The sequence below is a fragment of the Lupinus angustifolius genome, chromosome LG07 (assembly GCF_001865875.1).
Source record: "Lupinus angustifolius cultivar Tanjil chromosome LG07, LupAngTanjil_v1.0, whole genome shotgun sequence".
Taxonomy (NCBI): Eukaryota; Viridiplantae; Streptophyta; class Magnoliopsida; order Fabales; family Fabaceae; genus Lupinus; species Lupinus angustifolius.
The window spans coordinates 6,255,145-6,277,203 of NC_032015.1; the positions used below are offsets into that span (position 1 = coordinate 6,255,145).

The window sequence follows — 22,059 nt, forward strand, 5'->3', positions numbered from 1 at the left end:
TGTGATATTTTTGTCTCATATTCATCGCTCATGAGATTAAATTTATGTAAGGGTCACTAATCATTCTGCATTGTGGAATTTGTTATTTTATACTTTCATTGTTGCATCCCTTTGGTTTTTAATTATATTTTCTTCTTCTATCACTCAAAATACTTACATAGTTTTTTTTGTTATATTCTCTGCTTGATTAATTATAGTCAATAAAATTCAAATGAGTTTCCTTGTTGATAAAAAACATATAATATATTATTATGTAGACATTCATTTTTTATATTAAGGAAATTAATTGATTTGATAGGATATTTATGACAATATATTTTATGCAAAGAATATAGATAATGAAACAATATTACTAATATCAAATTTTTCATCAAATTAATTTCGGATGTGGTATAATTTGGTGAGGATGTTGGAATGTGGTACAATGGTCCGGGTAAAATTATATATAATACTTATAATAATGGAAAACTAATAAGGATGTTAATAAATACTTTTATTTTATCATTTGTTAAAACAAAATTTGTAATTTAGTGATAGATTTTGTTTTAAAAATATAAATAAATGTGGATGATATGTTCCATCATCACAAACAATATTTTTTGGATCAAAATGAAGTTAATTTCATAAAATAATAAATGAAAATTGGTTGATATAGTTATTTTTAGCCAATTTTAATTAGTATAATTGTATAATCGTTATAATTGTTGTATTATATCGATATTAAAACCAATTTTCTGGTTCAACACATAACTATGCAATGAAATATAATAATTTTTTTTTTTGCTAGAATGGATGCATGAATTTGTTATTCTAGTTTTAAAATTTTAATTATTAGCTTGTTATAAATGTTGATGACTAATTTCCATTGTCACCTTTATGTTGAAATTGACTGTGTCTCCATCTTCTCTCTCTTCAGTTAAATAGTTTATTTTGACATTCTTCCATTAGTCTTAAGGTCAATTATTTTTTTATAGGGAAAGATTGTATGATGTATATTATAATCAATTAGTCATTTCTATTATTTGAACAATAAGTTTTGAAATTTTTATTTAATATTATCTTTATTCTTAACTTGTTTTTAAATTTTTTATAAAGGCCCTTGTATGCTGCCCACTTGTCCGATATACATAAAATCTTCTCTTGTTATACATTGCCAGTATATATATTTTACATTCACATATATTACTTTTTTAAAAAGTTAATAATAATTGAAAATAAATTGTGGATAATAAATTGAGAATGTATAAAATTCTTATATTGTTAGAGCATAGTAGCATACATTATTTTCTTATTTATATTTATTTATTGAATGACTAGTCTATGATTACTCCACATCATCATTCCCACATTTTCCTAAAAAGCCATAAACTTTGTAATGGGATGCTATGTCATAAAATGCATTAGTGGTGTTTGTTCATTTTGTTGATTATTTTAGGAATGTGACACTAATAACTGATTTATGTTTACAGCAAAAGGTCCTAATTTGAAGCCTGTGGTGCTGAAATAATTGTGATAGATGATATAAGAAGCAATGGAACCTATTTTCAACAATTTTAGTTTCTCAAGTAAAGAAAGAAATGGCAATGTAGGACTAACTGTGGATGAACTTGAAGAGAGAATAAGGAATGATAGAAAGCTATTGAAACAGCTTAAGGGAGAGGCTGTGGAAAATGAAGAAGTCCATTTATCAGAACAATGCAAAAGGGAGATTATGTCTGATGCACAAAATGGTATATTGAAGCATATGATAAAACTGATGGAAGTTTGTAATGCTCAAGGTTTTGTTTATGGCATAGTTCCTGACAACGGAAAGCCGATAATCGGAGCTTCGGAGAATCTTCGCCAATGGTGGAAGGAAAAGGTCAAGTTTGATCGCAATGGGCCTGCTGCAGTAGCCAAATATGAGGCAGAGAATGGAAAAAATGTTACAATGAATGGAGGGTTGAATGAAGATAGTACTAGTAATGCAACTTTTGATCATAATTTGCATGAACTACAGGACACTATCCTTGGTTCAATTTTATCAGCTCTTATGTTTCATTGTAACCCTCCACAAAGGAAGTTCCCTTTGGATAATGGTGTTGCACCACCATGGTGGCCTAAAGGGAATGAGGAATGGATGCCTCAATTGTGTTTCGCTATGGATCCGGGTCCTCCTCCTTATAAGAAGCCTCATGATTTGAAGAAGGCTTGGAAGATTGTTGTGCTCACTGCTGTGATTAAGCACATTGCCCCGGATTTTGACAAGATTCGTCGAGTTGTGCGCCAATCGAAGTGCCTGCAAGACAAGATGACTGGTAAGGAGGTTTCCATTTGGACAGCTATTATAAATCAAGAAGAAAGCTTGGCTAGACAGATGTACCCTGAAAGATTCCCACCTGTTTTGAATGGAAGCAATATTGATCCTGCTGACATGTTCGACGAGATCAGCGATTTTGATGTAGAATTTACTAATGATGGTGCAAAATTTCAGAATTTGGAAGAGCACAAGGAACTGGATAATGCCAATATGGTTCAAATGGAAGCAAATATTTCAGAAAACAGCACTGTTATTAGACCAACTGCTAATAAGAGAGCAAGGAAACTAAGTGAAGACATTTATACTTATGGTAACCTTTCACAGCCTTACAATAACTACCACCTTGGTCTCAGTGACATAACCACAAGAAGCAGTCACCAACTAAATCATTCAAATGGAAACAACACTTTCCAAATGCCTAAGTTGTCAAATCTTCAAGATGATCACATTCTTAAACCTACAGAAAATGGTATGAACATGGTTCAGGATATAATGTCAAGCTACAATAAAAGCATTCAGGAAAACAACATTATGGCTAGTTGGAACATGATGCCTCCTATGAACCATAACCAACATCAGCAAAGCCTTAAACTTCAGATGGACATGAATATCTTTAGTCCAGAGATTAATGATTCTAGTGACAGTAGAAACTCATATTCTGAAGTAACCAGATACCCTGCTGCACCATGCATTGGTCCTGAGGTGAACCCAATTACTTCTCAATTTGACAGTACTTGCTTCAACCAAATATTTATTGGCTCTACTATGAAACAGGGATCTAGTGAAAGTTTCTCTACAAGGTATAATTAAGGAAAAGTGTTCCTTTTCCTTGGTTGGTGGGTGCAACAAATTGAAGAATAAGCTCCCTGAGGAGACCATGAGGTGCATAAGATATTGTACTGAGTTTTTGATGTTGTTCTTTTAGTCTTTCTTAATCTAGTCAAATAAAGTGAAGGGCACTCTTCCTTAACTGTTGAAGTTTTATTTTGCTTTCTAAGTCTAAAACAGCAAGAGTTTTACATCTTGTGATGTTAGTTATATGTTGAAATAGACTTGAACTTCTTTTGGAAAATTTGAAATAGAATGTCTTATTTATTTATAAACATTTGACGTAAATGTAATTTTGATCACTATAGCTTTCATTATTTTGGTTTTGGTCCTACACTTTTAAAATTCATAGGAAATAGTCTCTACTTACTTCTTACTTTAGTCCCTCTTGAAGATCAACTCCTAGGATATTCATCTCATTTCACCCAATAATTTTTTTCGATGCAATTAATTAGTAACAATATCTTACATATATATTCATACAGCTGTGCACAAAAGCCATTGACAAATTCAAAATCTGGTTTCATATTTTTAATTGTCAGGATTGCAAAATACTATGTTTCCCACGCCCTTTTTTATAAACCCTTGAAGTATTTTCTTCATATTGGTTGGCCACTAAGTTGACCATGGTCAAGATATATGAGAGCTTCTATCGGTTAGGAATCTATGCATTCTAATCTTCCATGATCCTTAAAATTAAAATTTCATTTAACTCATAAAATTGGGCATCCAAATTTCTCATATTGTTATTCACCTGTGAAAAGAATTAGACACATGTATAGAACATTTGTGACACACCACATATTAACACTTTGTCTGATTAGAAAAATGCAATTTGACCTTTGTGAAAAGAATTAGACATTTACATTTCTACACTGATTTGTTACATATGCCACTTTAATTAATCTGCCCTGGAGTTTACCGACTTCAAGACATTATAGATCAGACCAAATTATTAGACTAAAAAAATGAACATACAAAAATACACATATATGTATCAACTTCACATGATTTTCTCTAACAAGGAGTTCTCCTTAAAAGAAATCTTAAACATCATAAGTTACCCTTTAATTCCATCATTCAAATATGAAGTTTCAAATTAAACTGTATATGATGAATGAATAAAATAATTTATAAGTCAAATAGAACCATGAAACCATTGTTTAAATTTTTTTTGTTCAAAATATAATGTCTCATTCGTGACTATTTACTCTTCATTCTTCACTCTAATGGTTGGAGGTTCTTCGGTCGCAATCTGGTCCAATAATTTATGTTAATATTGGAATGACCTTTTTATACGATTAAGAAACAATATGATAAAATATTAAATATAATATACAAACATTTATGAAATGAAATCATATCAATTACTATGTATGTTTGGTAAACAAGAAATGTAAATCTAAAGGGTGCAAGTGAGAAACACTTGCCAACCAATATATATATTGTTTGGGAATGGAGTATCTCCTCCTGCCAATGAATCATGACATGTGTCATGTTTTATCATTTTCTATAAAAATATTTTTAAATAATAAATAAGATAACACACATGTTATATTTTTACGGGTTAGAGAAGATAAGCTATCTCCTGATATGAGGAGATACATTATTTTCATATTGTTTTTAATGTGATAGTTTGCTTGGCCAATCTCCCAAAGTTACACAAGGGATTGTAGGCAAACACTCAATATATTCGATGGGACATTCATTTCTCACTCCCAACTTCACCATTTATGCTAAGCCAATCATAAAGCACTCAAAAACCCCTAACCTTTGTCACTATAACAAAAAAACCCAAAGTCCCACAACTAGAGTTAGATGAATCCCTCCTACAATCTCATACAAAAATCTGAGTATTTTTTGAATTGTTATGATTGATTTGTTTGTCTTTATATTTTTTTTAATGTATCAAATGTATTCCCTCACCTTATTAGATAAGAAACTAATTTTTGGAATTTGTAACTTCTCTTCCTGATAAGTGTTGCTCTTAAGAATCAAACTCTTAATCTTTTGATTATCGTGAGATCTCCCCTAGACCAACATCTTATTAGTCGTTTATTTTTATATAATCTGATATGATAATTTTTAGGAGGAAAATAATGCAAATTAAAATTAAAACTATCTCTAACTAATGCCAATATCTACTCCGAGTTAAAAATAATAATTTTTAATTGAAAACTTAAAATTTTATAACTTCAATACACCAACTTCTAATACAAACTTTCTATTATTAAGTTTCTATTTAATAAGAACTTTAGGTTTTTTGTATTAATAAGAGTATCTAATATGATAAAAAACTAATTTTATTTTATTACGTGACTGTCTTTCTTAATAAATGAATCCAACCGTTAACATTTTAATATTTTACAAGGATATAACTAGTTTGTAGAAAAAATGGCTTGTTGATAAAGTGAATAGACTCTAAAAGACAAAGTATAATACAAAATAGTTTGATGATTAAATATGTTTGAAAGAGTTAGCAAGTATGAATAGAGAATAGAAGAAGACAAAGAAAAAGTGCTTGTGTGGAGTGTATGTGGTTCTTTATTGGTTTATCCACGTTGAGGTGTGTCTTGCAATAAACTTGTCACACTTCCACACACTCCTCTCTCATTTTCTGAATCTCAATATCTGAAACTATCTCACACCAATTAGGGTTCACTTTTCTTTCATTCTTTCAATTTCAATGGCGGAGGTTATCAACTTCCCCATTGATTCTTCTCTCAACAATTCCAAATCTCAATCTCCTCCTCATTCTCCCTCACCCGCTGTCGACCTCGACCACCACCAAGACCTTCCTCCTCCGCCTCCTCCTCCACGGAGGCGTGATAGGAGGGACGACAGGGACTTCGATCGCCACCATAACCGTCGTCAGCCTCCTCCTCCCTCGGATTACTATGATCACCGATCGCCGCCTCCACCGCTACCTCCTAGAGACAGAGATAGGGACTTCAAGCGCCGCCGTAGCCCTAGCCCTGCCAACCGAGGTCGCCGCTATTCTCCGCCTTCCCGGCGCTCCCCTCCGCCTTATAAGCGGTCCAGGAGAGGCAGTCCTCGCGGTGGTTATGGGCCTGATGACAGGTGATGCAATTAATTTGTTTAACTGCCTTCAAATGAACTGCCTTCAAATGTAACTGTTAATAGCTAGTTGTTTGATTACAAGAACTGAATTCATTTGATTATTAGCTACTCGTTATGATTTTAGTCAGCTGCAGCAATGAACTTCAATTTTCTCTGTTTTATTTTTAGATGTTTGCAGGATAATCTAGTCTAAGGAATCAGTTAATCTCCATGTCCATGGCATACATTTATCAAAACTGATCATGGATTTACTAAATAAACGGTGGATGTTATGACATACTTTTAAGTTTATGCAGGAAATTGTTTGCATTTGTTGAACACTGTGTTCTTTGTTAAGTAATTGTTACATTTCTTAATTTTGCCATCTGGTTCGCTAAGGCACGGTTGATGTGTTAGACTATTTTTGAGGATTTTACAATATTCATAGATGTTACAGATTGTGTTTACTTTTATTGAAATTTATTTACAATGGGAATAATATGTATATGTTGTGGATACCTATAAAAAAGAAGGATAAACCAACTTGCAAGTTGGTTTGGGTATCTCAAAAGGGTTTAGTCGGATGGCTCACTCAATCATTTTTGTAATTGTAAGTTATCAGGGTTCAGATTGAACATCATTGTGTTGCTCTTGTATTTTTTTAGTTCTTTTTCCCTTTCCATTGATCTGATGTTCTGGGTCATTCTGTTATGTTATCCGTTTCAAATTTAAGTTCTATTTCAGCCCCACCCCAGAACAAACAGTAACATCTTTTTAGGTCTCTTTGAATTGTGGCCTGAGTAAATTGTTGAACTTCAAACAATCATAGGATATTAGCAAGTAAAATGATTCACAACCCTACTGTGCTAGTCAACTATGCATGAAATCTAGGCCCTATTCCTTGGGAGTCTTTTGGTATTCAATTGAGAAAACTGAGGATGCTCAACTGCTGATAATTAATTCCGAAATTGTAAAAGAGAACTTCTACCAAAGTACCTGAGATATGTAGAAACTATGAGAAGACTGTGGAAGATGAAGTCAACTGCTTCTGATGTTCTATTTAGTGTTTTAATTCTTGTTTAAACTGGCAGTAGTCTCACCTATGGTAGTCGGAATTCAACTCATGTCAGTCATCATTCCAGCTGTACATGTTGCATGGACCTTTGTTTTGTGTCTGGAATCACATACTGAATTGAAGAATCGCACTTGAATCTCGATTCTACTTCATTTACAACTGTACAGATCTCAAAGCGATAGGTAGCCAAACAGCCACTTCGAGTTGATGAACCGAGGCGGGGATGATGGCTGCCGTTGGAATCACATTGGCGGAGAGATCTGAGAAATTGGCTTCCGAAAAAGGGATCAAATGGATAGAAGCATCAAAAAGAGATTTGAGTGTGTGGATGCATGGTTGTTTGAGATTCAAGTGTCTGGATGGGCTTCCTAGCACTGATGACGAGAGTGGTGGGGTCGATGGGAGGTAAACACACCTCAGATCTGTAGATCCGAGATGCCCAGCGGCGGCCGAAAAGAGAGAAACTTAAGGACTGATGAACAAAATTAGGTTTCTAATACATACTCTACTATATAGTAATTAATGACTAGAAAGAAAGTTATGAAAAATACCAAAAACCTGAAGTTATAATAAATAATAATGTAAGTTTTTTATCCGTGTAAATATAATTAATTTTAAGAGAGAAAATTATGAAGAAGTCTAAAAAATTAATGTGCATAGAAAAGGAAATAAATCTATTATTCTATTTTTATATATTTACAGTTATGTTAAAATATATGTTATAACAATCTGATTCATTATACGTTTCAATTCACGATTCAAAAGTAGGCCTTTTGGATTCACAATTTGATAACCATGGTTTCACCATGTAGAGGAAGAGATCATTTTAATCCAATCAAGTTTCCTATCAAATAATAATGCTTTCCTAGAATCTGGTATATATTGGAATTGAGTGTTTCTTATGTTATGCTTTAAAAGAAGTAATATAAATTGCACAAAGACCATTTGTGTGTTTTCTATAGTTCTGTCACTCCATGTATAATACCAATGAACATCTGGGCATGCCCATTTTTATGATTTCTAACATCGTAATCATTGAAAGAATAAAAATTATACAATTTTTGGACTACTTGAAGATGAATTGTTATATTTGGAGAGATTTAGTACTGTATATGCTATATGTTGTTATTTAAACTGTTCCTTTGAGAGATGTAAGGCAGGATAGGATGTTATTCTTTATGTTGTAATGCGAAGATGTTTTAGATATATTGCTTAACACAATGTAGTTTCTCTCTGCTAGTTGAATTTAGTTCCTTCACTTATCTTTCTTTCTTTGTTATCCTAAGTTATACATCATACTTTGTCAAATAAGTTTGTTTCTTACTTTATCTAATCATCTGATTATAGCAGATTTGGGTATGATCATTATGGTGGCTATGAACGGGGACTTGGTGGAAGAGGTGGTTATGTAGATGAGAAGTCTTATGGGAGGTTTGGACGTCGTTCTGGAGGGGGATATCAAAATGGGTTTCCTGGTATGTTAATAGTAGCTAATATAATTCCATTTTATCTGTATCATTAATTCTAGTCTTATTGTCTTTCTTTTTTTTTTAATTTGAACTAAGTTATACTCATCATCTCTTGTTTTTTAATAAGTATATATGCACAGCAACTTATGATTCTTTCTTCATTGTATGGTGTTATCTGTGATGTTTGTTGAATTGATATTGTTATTGCTTACTTTTGTATGGCTATGAGTACATGTACTAGTACCACTAGAGGTACAATTGTGATAAAACATTGAAATTATACCATATGATAAATGCCATTTCCATAATGTTCTAGCTCTAGGTTTTCTACTGAACTTCTAAACCCCCGTAAAGTACATCGAGCAAGCAAAAGATACCTAGTCCTAATCCCCAGACTTACCCAATGTCCCCCAAAGCTAAAATCCAACGTTTAAAACTTACTCTGATCACCCAACAATAAACCAGAGAAGAGTAAAGGCTGCAAATTCGCAATAATACAAATCAGTAAGCAATTAAGCATAGTACATACATTTTTATCTTCAGTGAAGAACGATAGACGGTTCATCATTATTCTCCTAATTTTATCTTGTAAATTTCTAATTCTTGTGTCTAAATGTGGAACTAGTGTTGTCCACTTAATTGAAGAGCAGCACATCCTAACTCTTATGCAGTATCAAGATTCAGGTCGTGACATTTCTTTTTGGGATAGAGTCAACTTACTGTTATGTTCTAAGGTTTTTGGTGTTACTTTTTGTAGATGTGGAATCCAATCGTGGGTATGCAAACTTGCCTAGTGGCGGTGCACAAAGGTCAGCTTTATAATTTTCTTTTAAACCAAACCATTAATGAATAATATTACCTTCCATGTATCATGTGTTTCTTCTCAAACATAGCAACATAGATAAGGAATTTATCAGTAGGAAGTACTTCATTTAAGGACATATGACAAACACACCTATATGGTATAGTCTCAAAGTCTCAATTTCAACGCACAAAACCTACTGCTACGATTGGTGTTAATTACTATCAAAGATAAAAAATCAAGGATATATGGTATAACTTACTGTTGCAATTATGGATGTTCTTAGACAAATTTGGTGTTAATTACATATCAAGGATATAAAAATCAACTTGAATTTTTTTAGCCATATTATTAATTTATGATAGTACTGGCTTGAAATCCTAATAATATGGGACTAGTTAAGTGCGAAAACAGATTGCATTCAAAAAGAAGGATACCATTGACAAAGGAAATTTAAGAAAGAACCTATTCTGTAATGGAAGTAAATTTTTGTAAGTAATCTTGAGGATGAGGACAGTAGTATCTTGAGAACCCTATGGTATGGGTTAGCTTGTGAAAATTTGAAAAGAGAGGAAGCCTTATAAAAATGGTAGTAGTAAGCTTTTATTCCACTCATCTCCCTTCCTAACTGCACCATCATTGTTTTTGGTTTTCCACAATCCCTGTATCCTCTTATATTGATTATAGTATAGATGTTTCTTTCCTATTAGGGTTTTTCATCATACAACTAAAATCATCTTAAACTGTCTTACTATCATTATTTTTTCTCAATTTGTCTTGAGTTGAATTAAATCTTACTTATGGTTTTATATCTTTGTATTTATCTGTTTCCTTTGATACGTCTCCACTGTAGACTTTTCAATCAAGTTGTTCTTTTCAGCATTGTCTTAAATTCTCACCACAGGTGTGAAGTTTTATTTTATTTGGACTTTGAATTAAAGGTAGGATATATATAGTGTTCTTTTGGCACACACAATTCTAATTTACCATTAAAAAAATATATTTTCTGCACTTCATCTATCAAGACATGGTAACTAGCTTACATATGTTTAATATATGTATTGAGAGCCTTATAGCTAACTGAATACAGATAACAGTCTCCTCAACTTACTTAGTTGATGAGAGTGTATCATCTACCAGTTCATTGCTTAATTTCTTTGTTACTGGTTGGGTTTTAGCGATGGCTCAATCTAACAACCTTGAATTACCTTCTGCACTATTTTATTTTTCATTCTACTTAACATCGTTGTCACATCAAATAATGGCAGCACAAACTGTAGCCATTTTTAGCAGCCTAGTGCACAAGGCTCCAACTAGTGGGGTTTCGGGAGGGTAGATGTACGCAAATATGCAACCTTACCTCCACAAGGGGAAAGTCTGTTATCAGGATTTGAACCCATGGCCTCTTGGTCACTAAGAAGCACAAACTGTAGCCTAAGCTAGAGAAATCTTGAGAAAAATATTTTCCATATTTTTAATAGTTATGATCTTCCTGAACTCTAGGACCACCTAGGTCATTATTCTTTTGCCTTACCTTTTTTACTATTTTGATTTTGTTACTTTCAACCTGTCAAACTGTTGTGTTCTGTGCTCATCACTGCATATCTACTTGTGATATTTCTATGCCTAAGCGTGTCTTCGACTTTGAGTTTCCTCATTAAATTGTGAAGTAACATTTTGATGTTTACATTATTGCTGGTTTAGTGATTTTATACTGCCTTTATTTTAATCTGTTTCGCAATAGATCTTTCTTGGAAAACATTAACTTTATGATATTTGTGAGTTGTTTCAGAGAAGGGTTGATGTCTTATAAGCAATTCATTCAGGAGCTTGAAGATGATATACTACCAGCTGAAGCAGAACATAGGTATGTTCTGGAAAGTAATATCCTTCACATTGTGTCCAGGCATCCAACTTAATGATTTTCGGGATGCTCATTGATGAATGGCTTTTGCATATGATTTTTCTAGGTATCAAGAATACAAATCAGAGTACATTTCCACCCAAAAACGAGCATATTTTAATGCTCATAAGGATGAGGAATGGTATGTGTTTTTTGCCTTGTAAAGATTGTTGTTCAGTCCTGAAATGTTACTTAAAGTCATATCACCATATTGTGAATAGTTCAATAGATCTGATATTTTTTTCATTATTTGTTTTACTTTTTCATGTAGGTTGAAAGATAAATATCATCCAACAAATTTACTTACAGTCATCGAAAGGTGAGTTTATATCATCTCACAGCCCGGTAATTAAGAACTTACATTTTATCCTCTTAATATTGATGGATCATCACCTCGATAGGCAGGTGGACTATAGCTTTCATTAAGATATCTAATTTGTAATTTGGTTCATCATCTTTTAGGAGGAATAAAAATGCTCGACAGCGGGCAAAGGATTTCTTGCTTGACTTGCAGAGTGGAACATTAGACATGTATGTTCTCATCATTGCCCCCCCCCCACCCACACACACAGACATGTCTCTATCCTTCCTCCCTGTGTTTTAATATTCTTCCTATGCTTTATATCCTGTACCACACTGAATGCAGAAATCCTGGTTTAGATGCCTCTAAATCCAGCAAATCAGGGCAAGCTAGTGAGCCAAATTCAGAGGAGGAAGCAGAGAATGGAGGTAAACGAAGAAGACATGGTCCTAATAAAGATAATGATTTCTCAGCTGCTCCAAAGGCTCACCCTATCAGTTCTGAACCTAGACGCATACAGGCAGATATTCAACAGGCTCAGGCCCTTGTTTGTTTGCTTGACAAAGAAAAGGGGATTGAAGATAATATTTTATGCAGCAGTGATCACAATCAAAATGGTGATAAGTCTCACAGTGGATCTGTGGGTCCAGTAGTAATTATACGGGGCCAAACATCTGTTAAAGGTTTGGAGGGTGTTGAGCTTCTGGACATAATTATTACATATCTTTGGCGGATTCATGGTGTAGATTATTATGGTATGATTGAGACTAATGAGGCCAAGGATTTAAGGCATATGAGGCCGGAAGGAACTGTCCATGAAAAAACAGATAAGTCAAGTTCTGAATGGGAGAAGAAAATTGACTTATTTTGGCAGGGGAGGCTGAATGGTCAGGATCCCTTGGAAGTAATGACTGGTAAGGAGAAGATAGAGGCTGCAGCAGCTGAAGTATTGGATCCATATGTAAGAAAAATCAGGGATGAGAAGTATGGGTGGAAGTATGGTTGTGGAGCTAAGGGTTGCACAAAGCTTTTCCATGCATCTGAATTTGTGCAGAAACATCTTAAGCTAAAACATCCAGAGCTTGTAGTGGAACAAACTTCAAAAGTGCGCGAGGATGTATATTTTCAAAATTACATGAAGTAAGTAATAACTGAGGCTTCTTTCTGTTTGCATTGCAAATGTTGGTGGAAATATGACTTATAATGGTCTAACTGTTGTTGTAGTGATCCAGATGCTGTTGGTGGAACGCCTGTCATGCAGCAATCTCAGGTAGACTACAAATTTTGATTTGCAATATACATGAAGCACTAATGGTTTCATGTATCTAGTATGCCCCTCATACAAGAGCCTTCTGAGCTTGGATCGTGGCCAATGTGGACGCTCATCTTTACCATGTGCTGAAATTTAACTTTTTATTTAGAAGAATGAGGGTGGAGAGGATTAAACTCTAGATATCTTGTCTTTAGAGGCTTTGATACCACACCGAGGTAAAGAATATATATATATAGGGAGCGAATCAAGTGAGAATAGTTTTCATATAAGAACTATGAGAACAATAAATTTGGGTCTTATAACCAATTAAGGATGGTTAGGATTAAAAGTTAGTTATTAGACACATGATAGTCATGTGCATGTATCTTTTAATCTTGACCATTCAAATAAGATCCAATGGTCTATATTAATTGTTCTCATTTCTCACAATAGTACATTGTTCTCATGTGAGTTGCTCCCTCTATATATATATAAAGATTGACTCAAGTGAGCACATTTCTCATATAAAAATTGTGAGAATAATAAATCGGGCCTTACAACCATACATGGATGATTAGGATTAAAAGTTAGTTATTGGTCACATGATCATTTATTTTAATCTTAACTGTTCAAATAAGATCCAATTGTCCATATTAACTGTTCTCATTTCTCCCAATAACAAGTGTTCTCACCTGAGCCACTTCCTATATTATATATATATATGTGTGTATTATATATATATATATATATATGATGAATTATGAAACGGTGTCTGAATTACAATCTAGACAAATATTTACATATTCTCAACACCTAGAAGAAAGATATTACAAAAAGTGATGCATGATCTGATAAAACTATCTTTATAAATGTGTTGTGGTAACCTTTTGGTGTATATGTTTTGGTAGTTTTATATCCCTAATTTGGCATTTTGGCAATTATGTGGATCAGTACATCATTTCAAATAGTCAGTTTTTTAAATTTCTTCTAAATGCATGCTGCACGTCTGATTGCCAATAATCTGATGTACCAGCCTTTAGGATTTTATGGCTTAAACTTAGCATTGTATTTCTGCGCAATATCAGAGGTGTGAGTTTCATATTCTTACAGTCCATTTTTGTACTACTTGTAGAAGGAGAAACCTTTACCTTTAAGGCGAAGATTTGGTCTTGAGGGCCGATTGAGAGATGATCGTGGTAACCGGATAGACTATGATCAGAATGACAGAATAAATGGAGATAGGCCTGATAATTCTCCATCCCGTGATAGGCAGTTGAAAGCACATGAGATGGGAAACCATGATGAAACAATGTATGATACATATGGCGGGCCTGGTGTACCTCCATTTGCCTCAGATATGCCTCCTCCTCCACAGGTGTTGATGCCTGTACCTGGTGCCGGGTTAGTTACCCCTTCCAATTTTCCTTCCTCTTCACAATCTTATGCACTTTTTTAATTTCTTAAGATTTGGTTAGAGCTTATAGATTTGTAACTGTACAGGCCTTTGGGACCCTTTATTCCTGCTCCACCAGAAGTTGCAATGCAGATGTTGAGAGAGCAAGGAGGACCATCTTCATATGATAACCCTGTAAGAAAGTTGCAGTCTGGCCCTCATATGGGTGGACCGACACGAATAATATCTGTTCCTCCAGGTTTTAGACCTGATCCTCGACAGATGCGAAGGTAAATGTTCTGCTTGACCAATGACCATTGCTCTGATATTTTCATTTGGTATTTCTAATCAGCCCCTTCCCCACTCATTTCTCTGATATTTGCTCTGGAGAACCTCTCAAATAGCATATTATATTTTCATGTTCTTTTTACTTTGGTTATAAAATTTCTTAGGTAATACTTCTTTGCTACGTTTATTTTTTCATAATAACCTGATAGATCAACAGTGCCTTTTATTTATTTATATTTTCTTTGAAAGGGTAGTTCTTTTTATTCTTTCCTTAGCTATTTTGGCCAGAAAAATAGAAAAGGGGACTTTATTTTTATAACTTGCAAAGGTGAAGAGGATATCAATTTTGTAGTTGAAGTTGTTATGGTCTGTGATTGACTTTGTACTTATATGGGTAACGGTGGTGCAGTTATCAAGATCTGGATGCCCCAGATGACGAGGTCACTGTCATAGACTATCGCAGTTTATAGATGTCATTGCTGGCCACCCTTCATAGTTGGAAAAACGCAGTCATGGGACCAGGCTCTATTGAATTTGTTGGACAATTTTATTTTCTTATTTACAGAAATTAGACTTCTGGCATAGTAACTTTAATATTGTGCTAGAGTTTACATCTTACTTTTATTGTATGACTGATTTTGTTTTTACAGAAATATCCGATAATTAAATCTTGAATGTGACGAGATACATTTGTATGAAACCTTTTAGATTTGAAATTACAACTTTTGAATATTTATGTTAAGAATATTTTTATGCTGTAGAAGATTAAAGTCATAGCAAGTGTCATTTTTTTATACATAATTGATATATATATATATATATATATATATATATATATATATATATATATATATATATATATATATATATATATATATATATATATATATATATATATATATATATATATACATCAATTATCGAACCATATGCATTTTCTTTGGATGACTTCTTTGTTCATTAGTTTTATAGGTCTGGTCTTAGTATTAGTGAGAATACTTGTTTTTCATGGTGTGAATTGAGAATAATTAATCCTAAGAGTGCTTTTTTTAGTTTTATGGTTGGATCTTATTTCAATGGTCAAATATTAGACATTAAATGACTATTTTTCCCCCAATGATTACATTATCATTATGCAGCTTCCAACTTTAATAATATGTTTATGGACAAGTATATAATACACAATATGAAGAGGGAGATTTGCTCAAACTTGTCTTCTAGATTATTGGGGAAACTTGATAAACTTTAGAGTGTTGAGATTATAAGCAGATGTTTTGGTGTCCCTCTTTAAACACATCAGAAGCCTTGAAAATTTTGATACTCCCTTTGATGTAGAAAGTTTATCGACAGATACATTTAAACTATTCCATCCACTTCTGTGTTAGGCTAGACAGTTTTATCAAATGTGGATCGCTTCCTTATTGTCTCGGTCCCTTCCTTCTGTACTGTCTCTTGATTTTTGCTTGTCTCTTGTTTTGTTTAAACCTTGGATTGAATTATGTTCACAAATCACACCCCTGTACAAGAACATATTGAGGTGATATATGAGCCGAAAAGTGCAAAGGGTTTGTTTGTTGAAGTTAAAAAACAAGGCAGTTTAAGAGAGGTTGTGGCAATTTACTTGAAGAGAAAAGGAGTACGGATTCTGAAAGGTATTATGTTATGATTTTTTTTTGTACACCGATGATATCCCTCATCCTATAGGTAAAAAACTAATTCTTTTCGGAGTGCGTGACTGACTTTTTCAATAAGTGTCGCTCACAAGAATTGAACTCTTAACCTTTTGGTCATCCTTGGAATCTAATGGGACCTCACACTACTAGAACAATACATTTTTGGTTATTATGTTATGATATGATAACATGAGGATGAGATCATTATAGCCTTGAAAACCTATTTATGTTAATATTATTACAGGTGAAGAAGTAGCGCATTACAACTAGTACAAGCTGACGAGCCTAATAGCACAATATAATAAAACTCCTAAAATGATAAGAACCGTATATTGTAACAAGTATATCATTGAATTGCTGGAAATGTAATGCTTACAACTCTTATAGCTGGTCTCGGATGTAGTTCATAGATCTCAGCATGGAACCTAGTGTATCTTTAGAAACTTGGAATTTCACCTCTGTTTCCCCACTACTTGTCTTTGTATCCTGGAGCTGAAACAAGTAAAACAGTAAAAAGATATGCTAAAATACATAACATACAATCTTCTAGAAGACACAAGATGGCAAACTTGCTTAGATTGCACTATTAAGTTTTATTAAGCATTTCAAGATATCCTTCACTGCAGTATTAACTGTTGGATGTTCTCATCATACATGTCCTATAAAATTTCTATGCCCTTATTAATCAGAAACTCAGAGTTGATACAAGAAACACATAGGGGGACAAGAAATGCATAAACTTTAATTCCTAGTCTGATACATTTTCAAAAAGGTTATGCCAGGCATATTTCAATCAAAATCAAGAAACGTTCAATTTATCAGATGCTTCATGCCTCCCGTTCGGCAGTTTCATTGATATGTCAGAACAACTGAAGGAGCAAATTATTACAACACGAATCTTACAGTTGACTGTAAAATGATTGGGAAATAAGAAAAGTAGAAGTCTGTGGTCCAAGTTTTCATACCTTTAGATTGATAAGAGCAACTCTATTGACTGGTACAGCGAGCTGCTGACTGATGTGAGCCATAGACCTCAACATAGGCTCCAAAGTGACCCTTGTCAGCCTGAATTGCACTTCTCTCTCTCCAGAAGGACTCTGGCCATAATCTTGCAGCTACAGGATACAGGAAAAATAATTAACAGGCGATAAGAATATTTTCGGCAATGTGTGCATGTTATCTAAACACAACTACTACATTATAGCACAGGTAGAGAGCAATTACCTTCATGTTGATCACTGCGACTTTACTGGATGGGTTTGAATTTGTATTTTCTATAACCCAAGTCATAGACTTGAAACAAGTAAGGACAACCTATATCAGTAAATGATAGTCAATTAAAGCAATGATGGGCAACTTGTGAGCAATAATAATTATAAGGGCAATTCAGATCAATACTGTGTTATCAAGAGGGCCACCATCTCGGTGAATGGAAATAGGAGCCATAGTAGGATGATTCAAATCAGTAACAGGAAGGCCAACATCATTAAGATTAAAGTGTTGTGTCACTGAATCTTGCGAAGGCCATAATGATGGGATGACTTCAGAAGTTGACGGACTCATCTTGCCATTGTCTTGCTGACTGCTTCCATTACCCTGAGTGCTTGAAGGTGTGACTTTTGCAACATGTTTCTTCACGACAGTAACCTTTTTACCAACCTCTCTTAAAGCATTCATTGCAGTGTTATAAGTCTCTACAGCTATTGCCCCTTCTTCTGCAAGCTTAATTGCTTCTCGACATAAACTATTAAAACGTAAGGTGAGACTTTCAATGCCAAGTGGATCGGGTATTCTTTCATCTGTTCCAAAATTGGTTTTCGCATTCCTTGTCCATCGTTTCAAAATGTAGTGCGATGGAAGAGTGAGAACGTTTGTAACAGTGTAGACAGTCAATATATGACGGCAAAGAATGCCTGAGTACTCAAACATCTGACAGCTGCATTTCGCCTTCATTTCAGAAATATCTAATGTGACCATGAATGCCTCGTGATCGTGTTCATATTTTGCAACCCTGTATTTACTGACCACGCCATCATCCTCAACATTATTTGCAGTATATACAAAAGTTTCCACAAGTTCCTCCTGAAACTTTGTAAAAATCTTCTTAGTGTACAAATTTGCAGCCTGCTGTTCCATTGGTGATGGAGTCTTCAATTCAGGTGTTGTACAAATGGTGTCGTTATCTGCTTCTATTTCATTTTCCAATGAATGTTCAAGAGCTCTTTCATACTGCTTAAAAAATAAAGGTAGGGATGTCTGTTGATTTACATAGCCATCAAAAAAGGAGCTAATCCCATGACTTGGAGTAAGTGAAGCAAAGAAAGTACCATGAAAGTAAACAGGGGCCCATTGTTTGCGAGCATTATACACTGCCTGAAGCCAATCATTTTTTTGGAGGTCATATTTATCTAAGAGAGACTTCCACGTAGATTCGAAATCTTCTATACTCTCAGAGAAACTGATGCAGCTATATAGCTCCCCATAGAATGAAGGATGAGCAAGGTAAATATGAGCCAAACGTTCTTGACCCTCTCTTAAAATGTGCCACTTACAAATACGGTGCCTAGTTTCTGGAAACACCTGGGTAACAGCTACTTGTATGGCTCGATCTTGGTCGGTGGTTATAGAAGCAGGTGGTCGATTATTCATAGCAGATAGCCATGTCCTGAACAGCCAAGTAAAGGATGACTCAGATTCGTCCAAAACTAATGCACAACCAAATAAAACCAGCTGACCGTGATGATTGACTCCTGTAAAGGGAGCAAATGGGACCTGATAATGATTTGGTCTATACATCGTGTCAAAAATTACGGCATCACCAAAGTAATTATAAGCTGTTCTCGACCTTGCATCAGCCCAGAATACGTTTGTCATGCGGTTCTCATCATCAAGCTGTATTGCATAATAGAAGCCAGAGTTTTCTGCTTGCATCTTCTGAAAATAATTCAGAAGAGTGTGAGCATCTCTTCCAAGTGTTCTCTTTTGAGAATATCCTACACAGGTAAAAGGTCCGTTGTTTCGGGTTGGGTGACATTTTTCTGCTGGAGAAGAACTCCTAGCATTACCAATTCGTTCTAAAGGAATGTCATCCATGGAAGCATACATATCATTACTAGCATCAAATGTCTCCATAACATTCCTTGTAGCACCTGCAAAGTGCCTACGGGGTCGAAGGTGGTGCACCTTACTTGCGGAAGCCAGGGAATGACTATGGTCCTCAACAAACTTTGTCACTGTCCAGTTTGCATCTTTTCTCTCTATCCTAAGCATTGCATTGCAACTTACTACATTCTTCCTTTTCAATACCTCTCTAGAACATGCAAAGTCCCAACTTATAATTGGACCATCAGGCTTAGTACGACTGAATTGACCGACATGGATGCTAAATCCTACATGCCTTGCATATGCATAATAAAATGTTTTTGCAGCATCTTCAGATTCAAACAGCATGCCCAGTTGTGGTTTCATATATGCATTATCATCCTGATTATTTACTTGTCTTTCACCCAAGTTTACAATCATAACTTGTTTCTGGTCTTTTTCATTTAAAACATTTTCCGAAGCAGTGTTTTCCCCTTCGTCTACTGCTACAACATCCATGTCAGTGTCACAGTGTTGCTAATGATAAGAGCACCTTAAAGGCCGTTCTTGTAAGGACTAGAAAAGGTGACTCATGCTTGTCCTTATAAAGTAATGATGGAAATCACCTGCATTATCCAAATACACAAGGCATTGGCTAAGTATATTATGTCCCGAAAATGCCAAGAAAATATATGATCATGTACAAACAATGATTTTCAAATTCTAGAATCCAGAAATGTTGATTACTGGAAGGAGAGCAAGAAAATAATTAAGATGAAGGAATTGCCAAAAGTTTAAAATGCTAAATCACCAACATTGCCAAATGTCAACTGATTACAGAGATCAATAGATCCTTCAGCATGCAAATACTGGTTTACTCAAACCCTGGAGCTGTGGTTGTGTTATAGCCTTGTAGGCAGCATCTAACAGTTTCACTCAAAGACACAACAAAATGATGAGGTTTTAACCATAACTGACTCTGATGACAAAATTACCACTTCGATAAATATTTAATAAAAATATTTTTTTACATATGATGGTAAGCCTCAACATTACGGTAAGGAGGAGATTACGGCTTCAAATCTTGAAAATAATCTATCTGTTTGCCGGGGTAAGACTGCCTACACTATGTGATAGCCACATTCACCTGGCCTCCCCCTTTTATTTAAAATATTGTATATATATTAAGAAATCCTTTAATTTGAAAATACATGAGCATTGCCTTGTGGAAAGAAAATTCTAACCATATAGAGATTCTACAAACTACCCTTAGTAAGAAGCAAATTTCAGAACACAAGTCTATTATTGCTTCAACAAACATACAATTCAATAAAAAAAATATTACAACGAAAATATCACATTATCACGAATATATACACAATAATATCCACTACAATTGCTGACCCAAAATCATGTTTACAGTTTCAAATTTCTCAAAGACCATTGTCATTATAACTCATTGACAATGATTTGATCACTTGGTTTTCCCATCACCCATTTCCAACAAAAAAACGCAGTGAAGAATGGTAATTGGTACATTACAAAACCAGAAAACCCTTATTCTCAAAATCCAAACTTTTTGCGTTATATGTTGTCAATGAACAAGAAATTAGAGCCAAAATGCAAAGTTCACCAACCTGAGGGGAAGAAGTAGAGTTGGGTTTAAGCTGAGACTTTGGGTGGAATCAAAACGCTGCGTTTATTGTCCACGCAATCTTTCAGAATTTGTGTTAGTGATTAGGGATTTTGAGTTAAGAGGAAGAGGAGCATGAATTTGAGAATAGCAGATGAGCGAGTCCGAGTTAGGAGGACGAGTTGGACTTGCGAACCCAGAAACAAACCCAGTTTTTGTTGCAGATGACACTTGCGTAGTTGCCCACCCTTTCCTTATTATTTAGTATTACCAAGAGGATTATCACCCTTTTCCCTTTTCTTTTTTGAGAGTTCCTTCTTTGTCTTTTAACTAGTACTGTTCTCAGAAATTTAATTAAATTTTTCATAGATATCTCGTGCATATTTTTATTTATTTTTTCTTTCAATTTAAATTTAGACTTTATTTATGATTGGGTTTTGAATGAGAAACTAAATACACTCTAATATGGTTATCAAGTTTTTCATCTCTATTCTTTACCAAGGAAAATCAACTAACAAACTTTTAGAGAAAATATATTGCCCAATGAGCTTAGAAGTCATTTTACTGACTTAAAAAAGCTCATTTGTTAAACATAACCATATGATTTATGCTACGTTTGTTGATTGACTTATAAATTACTTGGGAACATTGTCAAAATGCACTCTTAAAGGACAAACTTATATTGACCCCAAAAACTTATATATCAAGTTTATTCTAACTTGCATTGGGTGCTAGATATGTTAAAGGGTGGAGATGAGGTATAAAAATAATACAATCATTAATTATTTAGTTGTTTGCAATTCAGATGTTGAGGTGTATCTAAGAAAGAACATGTATTTGACTCATAGATAAACTTTATGGGATTTAAAATTGTTACCATATTAGGGTCTAATCTATAACAGCCTCTACTCCATTTAATTTGATTGCAAGATTCTCCGTAGGTATTAGAAGATGTGTTATACGGTTTTTTAAGTGTTGTCATTATTTAACTATTTGCAAGTT

The 22,059-nt window shown here is 34.2% G+C and overlaps 3 protein-coding genes across 6 annotated transcripts; 2 read left to right on the forward strand and 1 right to left on the reverse strand.

Moving 5' to 3' along the window:
* On the forward strand, positions 1,532-3,109 carry LOC109352870 (ETHYLENE INSENSITIVE 3-like 1 protein). The gene has a single exon (XM_019595051.1). It carries the CDS (start codon positions 1,532-1,534, stop codon positions 3,107-3,109), a length of 1,578 nt encoding a protein of 525 aa, XP_019450596.1.
* LOC109352032 (serrate RNA effector molecule-like) lies at positions 5,638-15,382 on the forward strand. Of its 3 annotated transcripts, none has more exons than XM_019593805.1 (12): positions 5,638-6,208; positions 8,610-8,737; positions 9,489-9,540; positions 11,326-11,400; positions 11,504-11,578; positions 11,708-11,755; positions 11,899-11,967; positions 12,083-12,877; positions 12,962-13,007; positions 14,122-14,390; positions 14,490-14,672; positions 15,080-15,382. In XM_019593805.1, the coding sequence occupies exons 1-12, from the start codon at positions 5,814-5,816 to the stop codon at positions 15,138-15,140; spliced, it is 2,196 nt and encodes a 731-aa protein (XP_019449350.1). In that variant the 5' UTR covers positions 5,638-5,813; the 3' UTR covers positions 15,141-15,382. The 3 variants fall into 3 exon arrangements, with proteins under 3 accessions (XP_019449350.1, XP_019449351.1, XP_019449352.1); XM_019593806.1 differs by having other exon boundaries at positions 8,613-8,737; XM_019593807.1 differs by lacking the exon at positions 5,638-6,208 and adding an exon at positions 7,723-7,751.
* Positions 15,803-21,306, reverse strand: LOC109352034 (protein FAR1-RELATED SEQUENCE 3-like). 2 transcript variants are annotated; one of them, XM_019593809.1, is made up of 6 exons: positions 21,062-21,306; positions 17,742-20,050; positions 17,568-17,657; positions 17,309-17,458; positions 16,720-16,835; positions 15,803-16,187 (listed from the first exon to the last, which is right to left on the reverse strand). In XM_019593809.1, exons 2-5 carry the CDS (start codon positions 19,941-19,943, stop codon positions 16,725-16,727), a joined length of 2,553 nt encoding a protein of 850 aa, XP_019449354.1. In that variant the 5' UTR covers positions 19,944-20,050; positions 21,062-21,306; the 3' UTR covers positions 15,803-16,187; positions 16,720-16,724. The 2 variants fall into 2 exon arrangements, with proteins under 2 accessions (XP_019449354.1, XP_019449353.1); XM_019593808.1 differs by lacking the exon at positions 15,803-16,187 and having other exon boundaries at positions 16,701-16,835.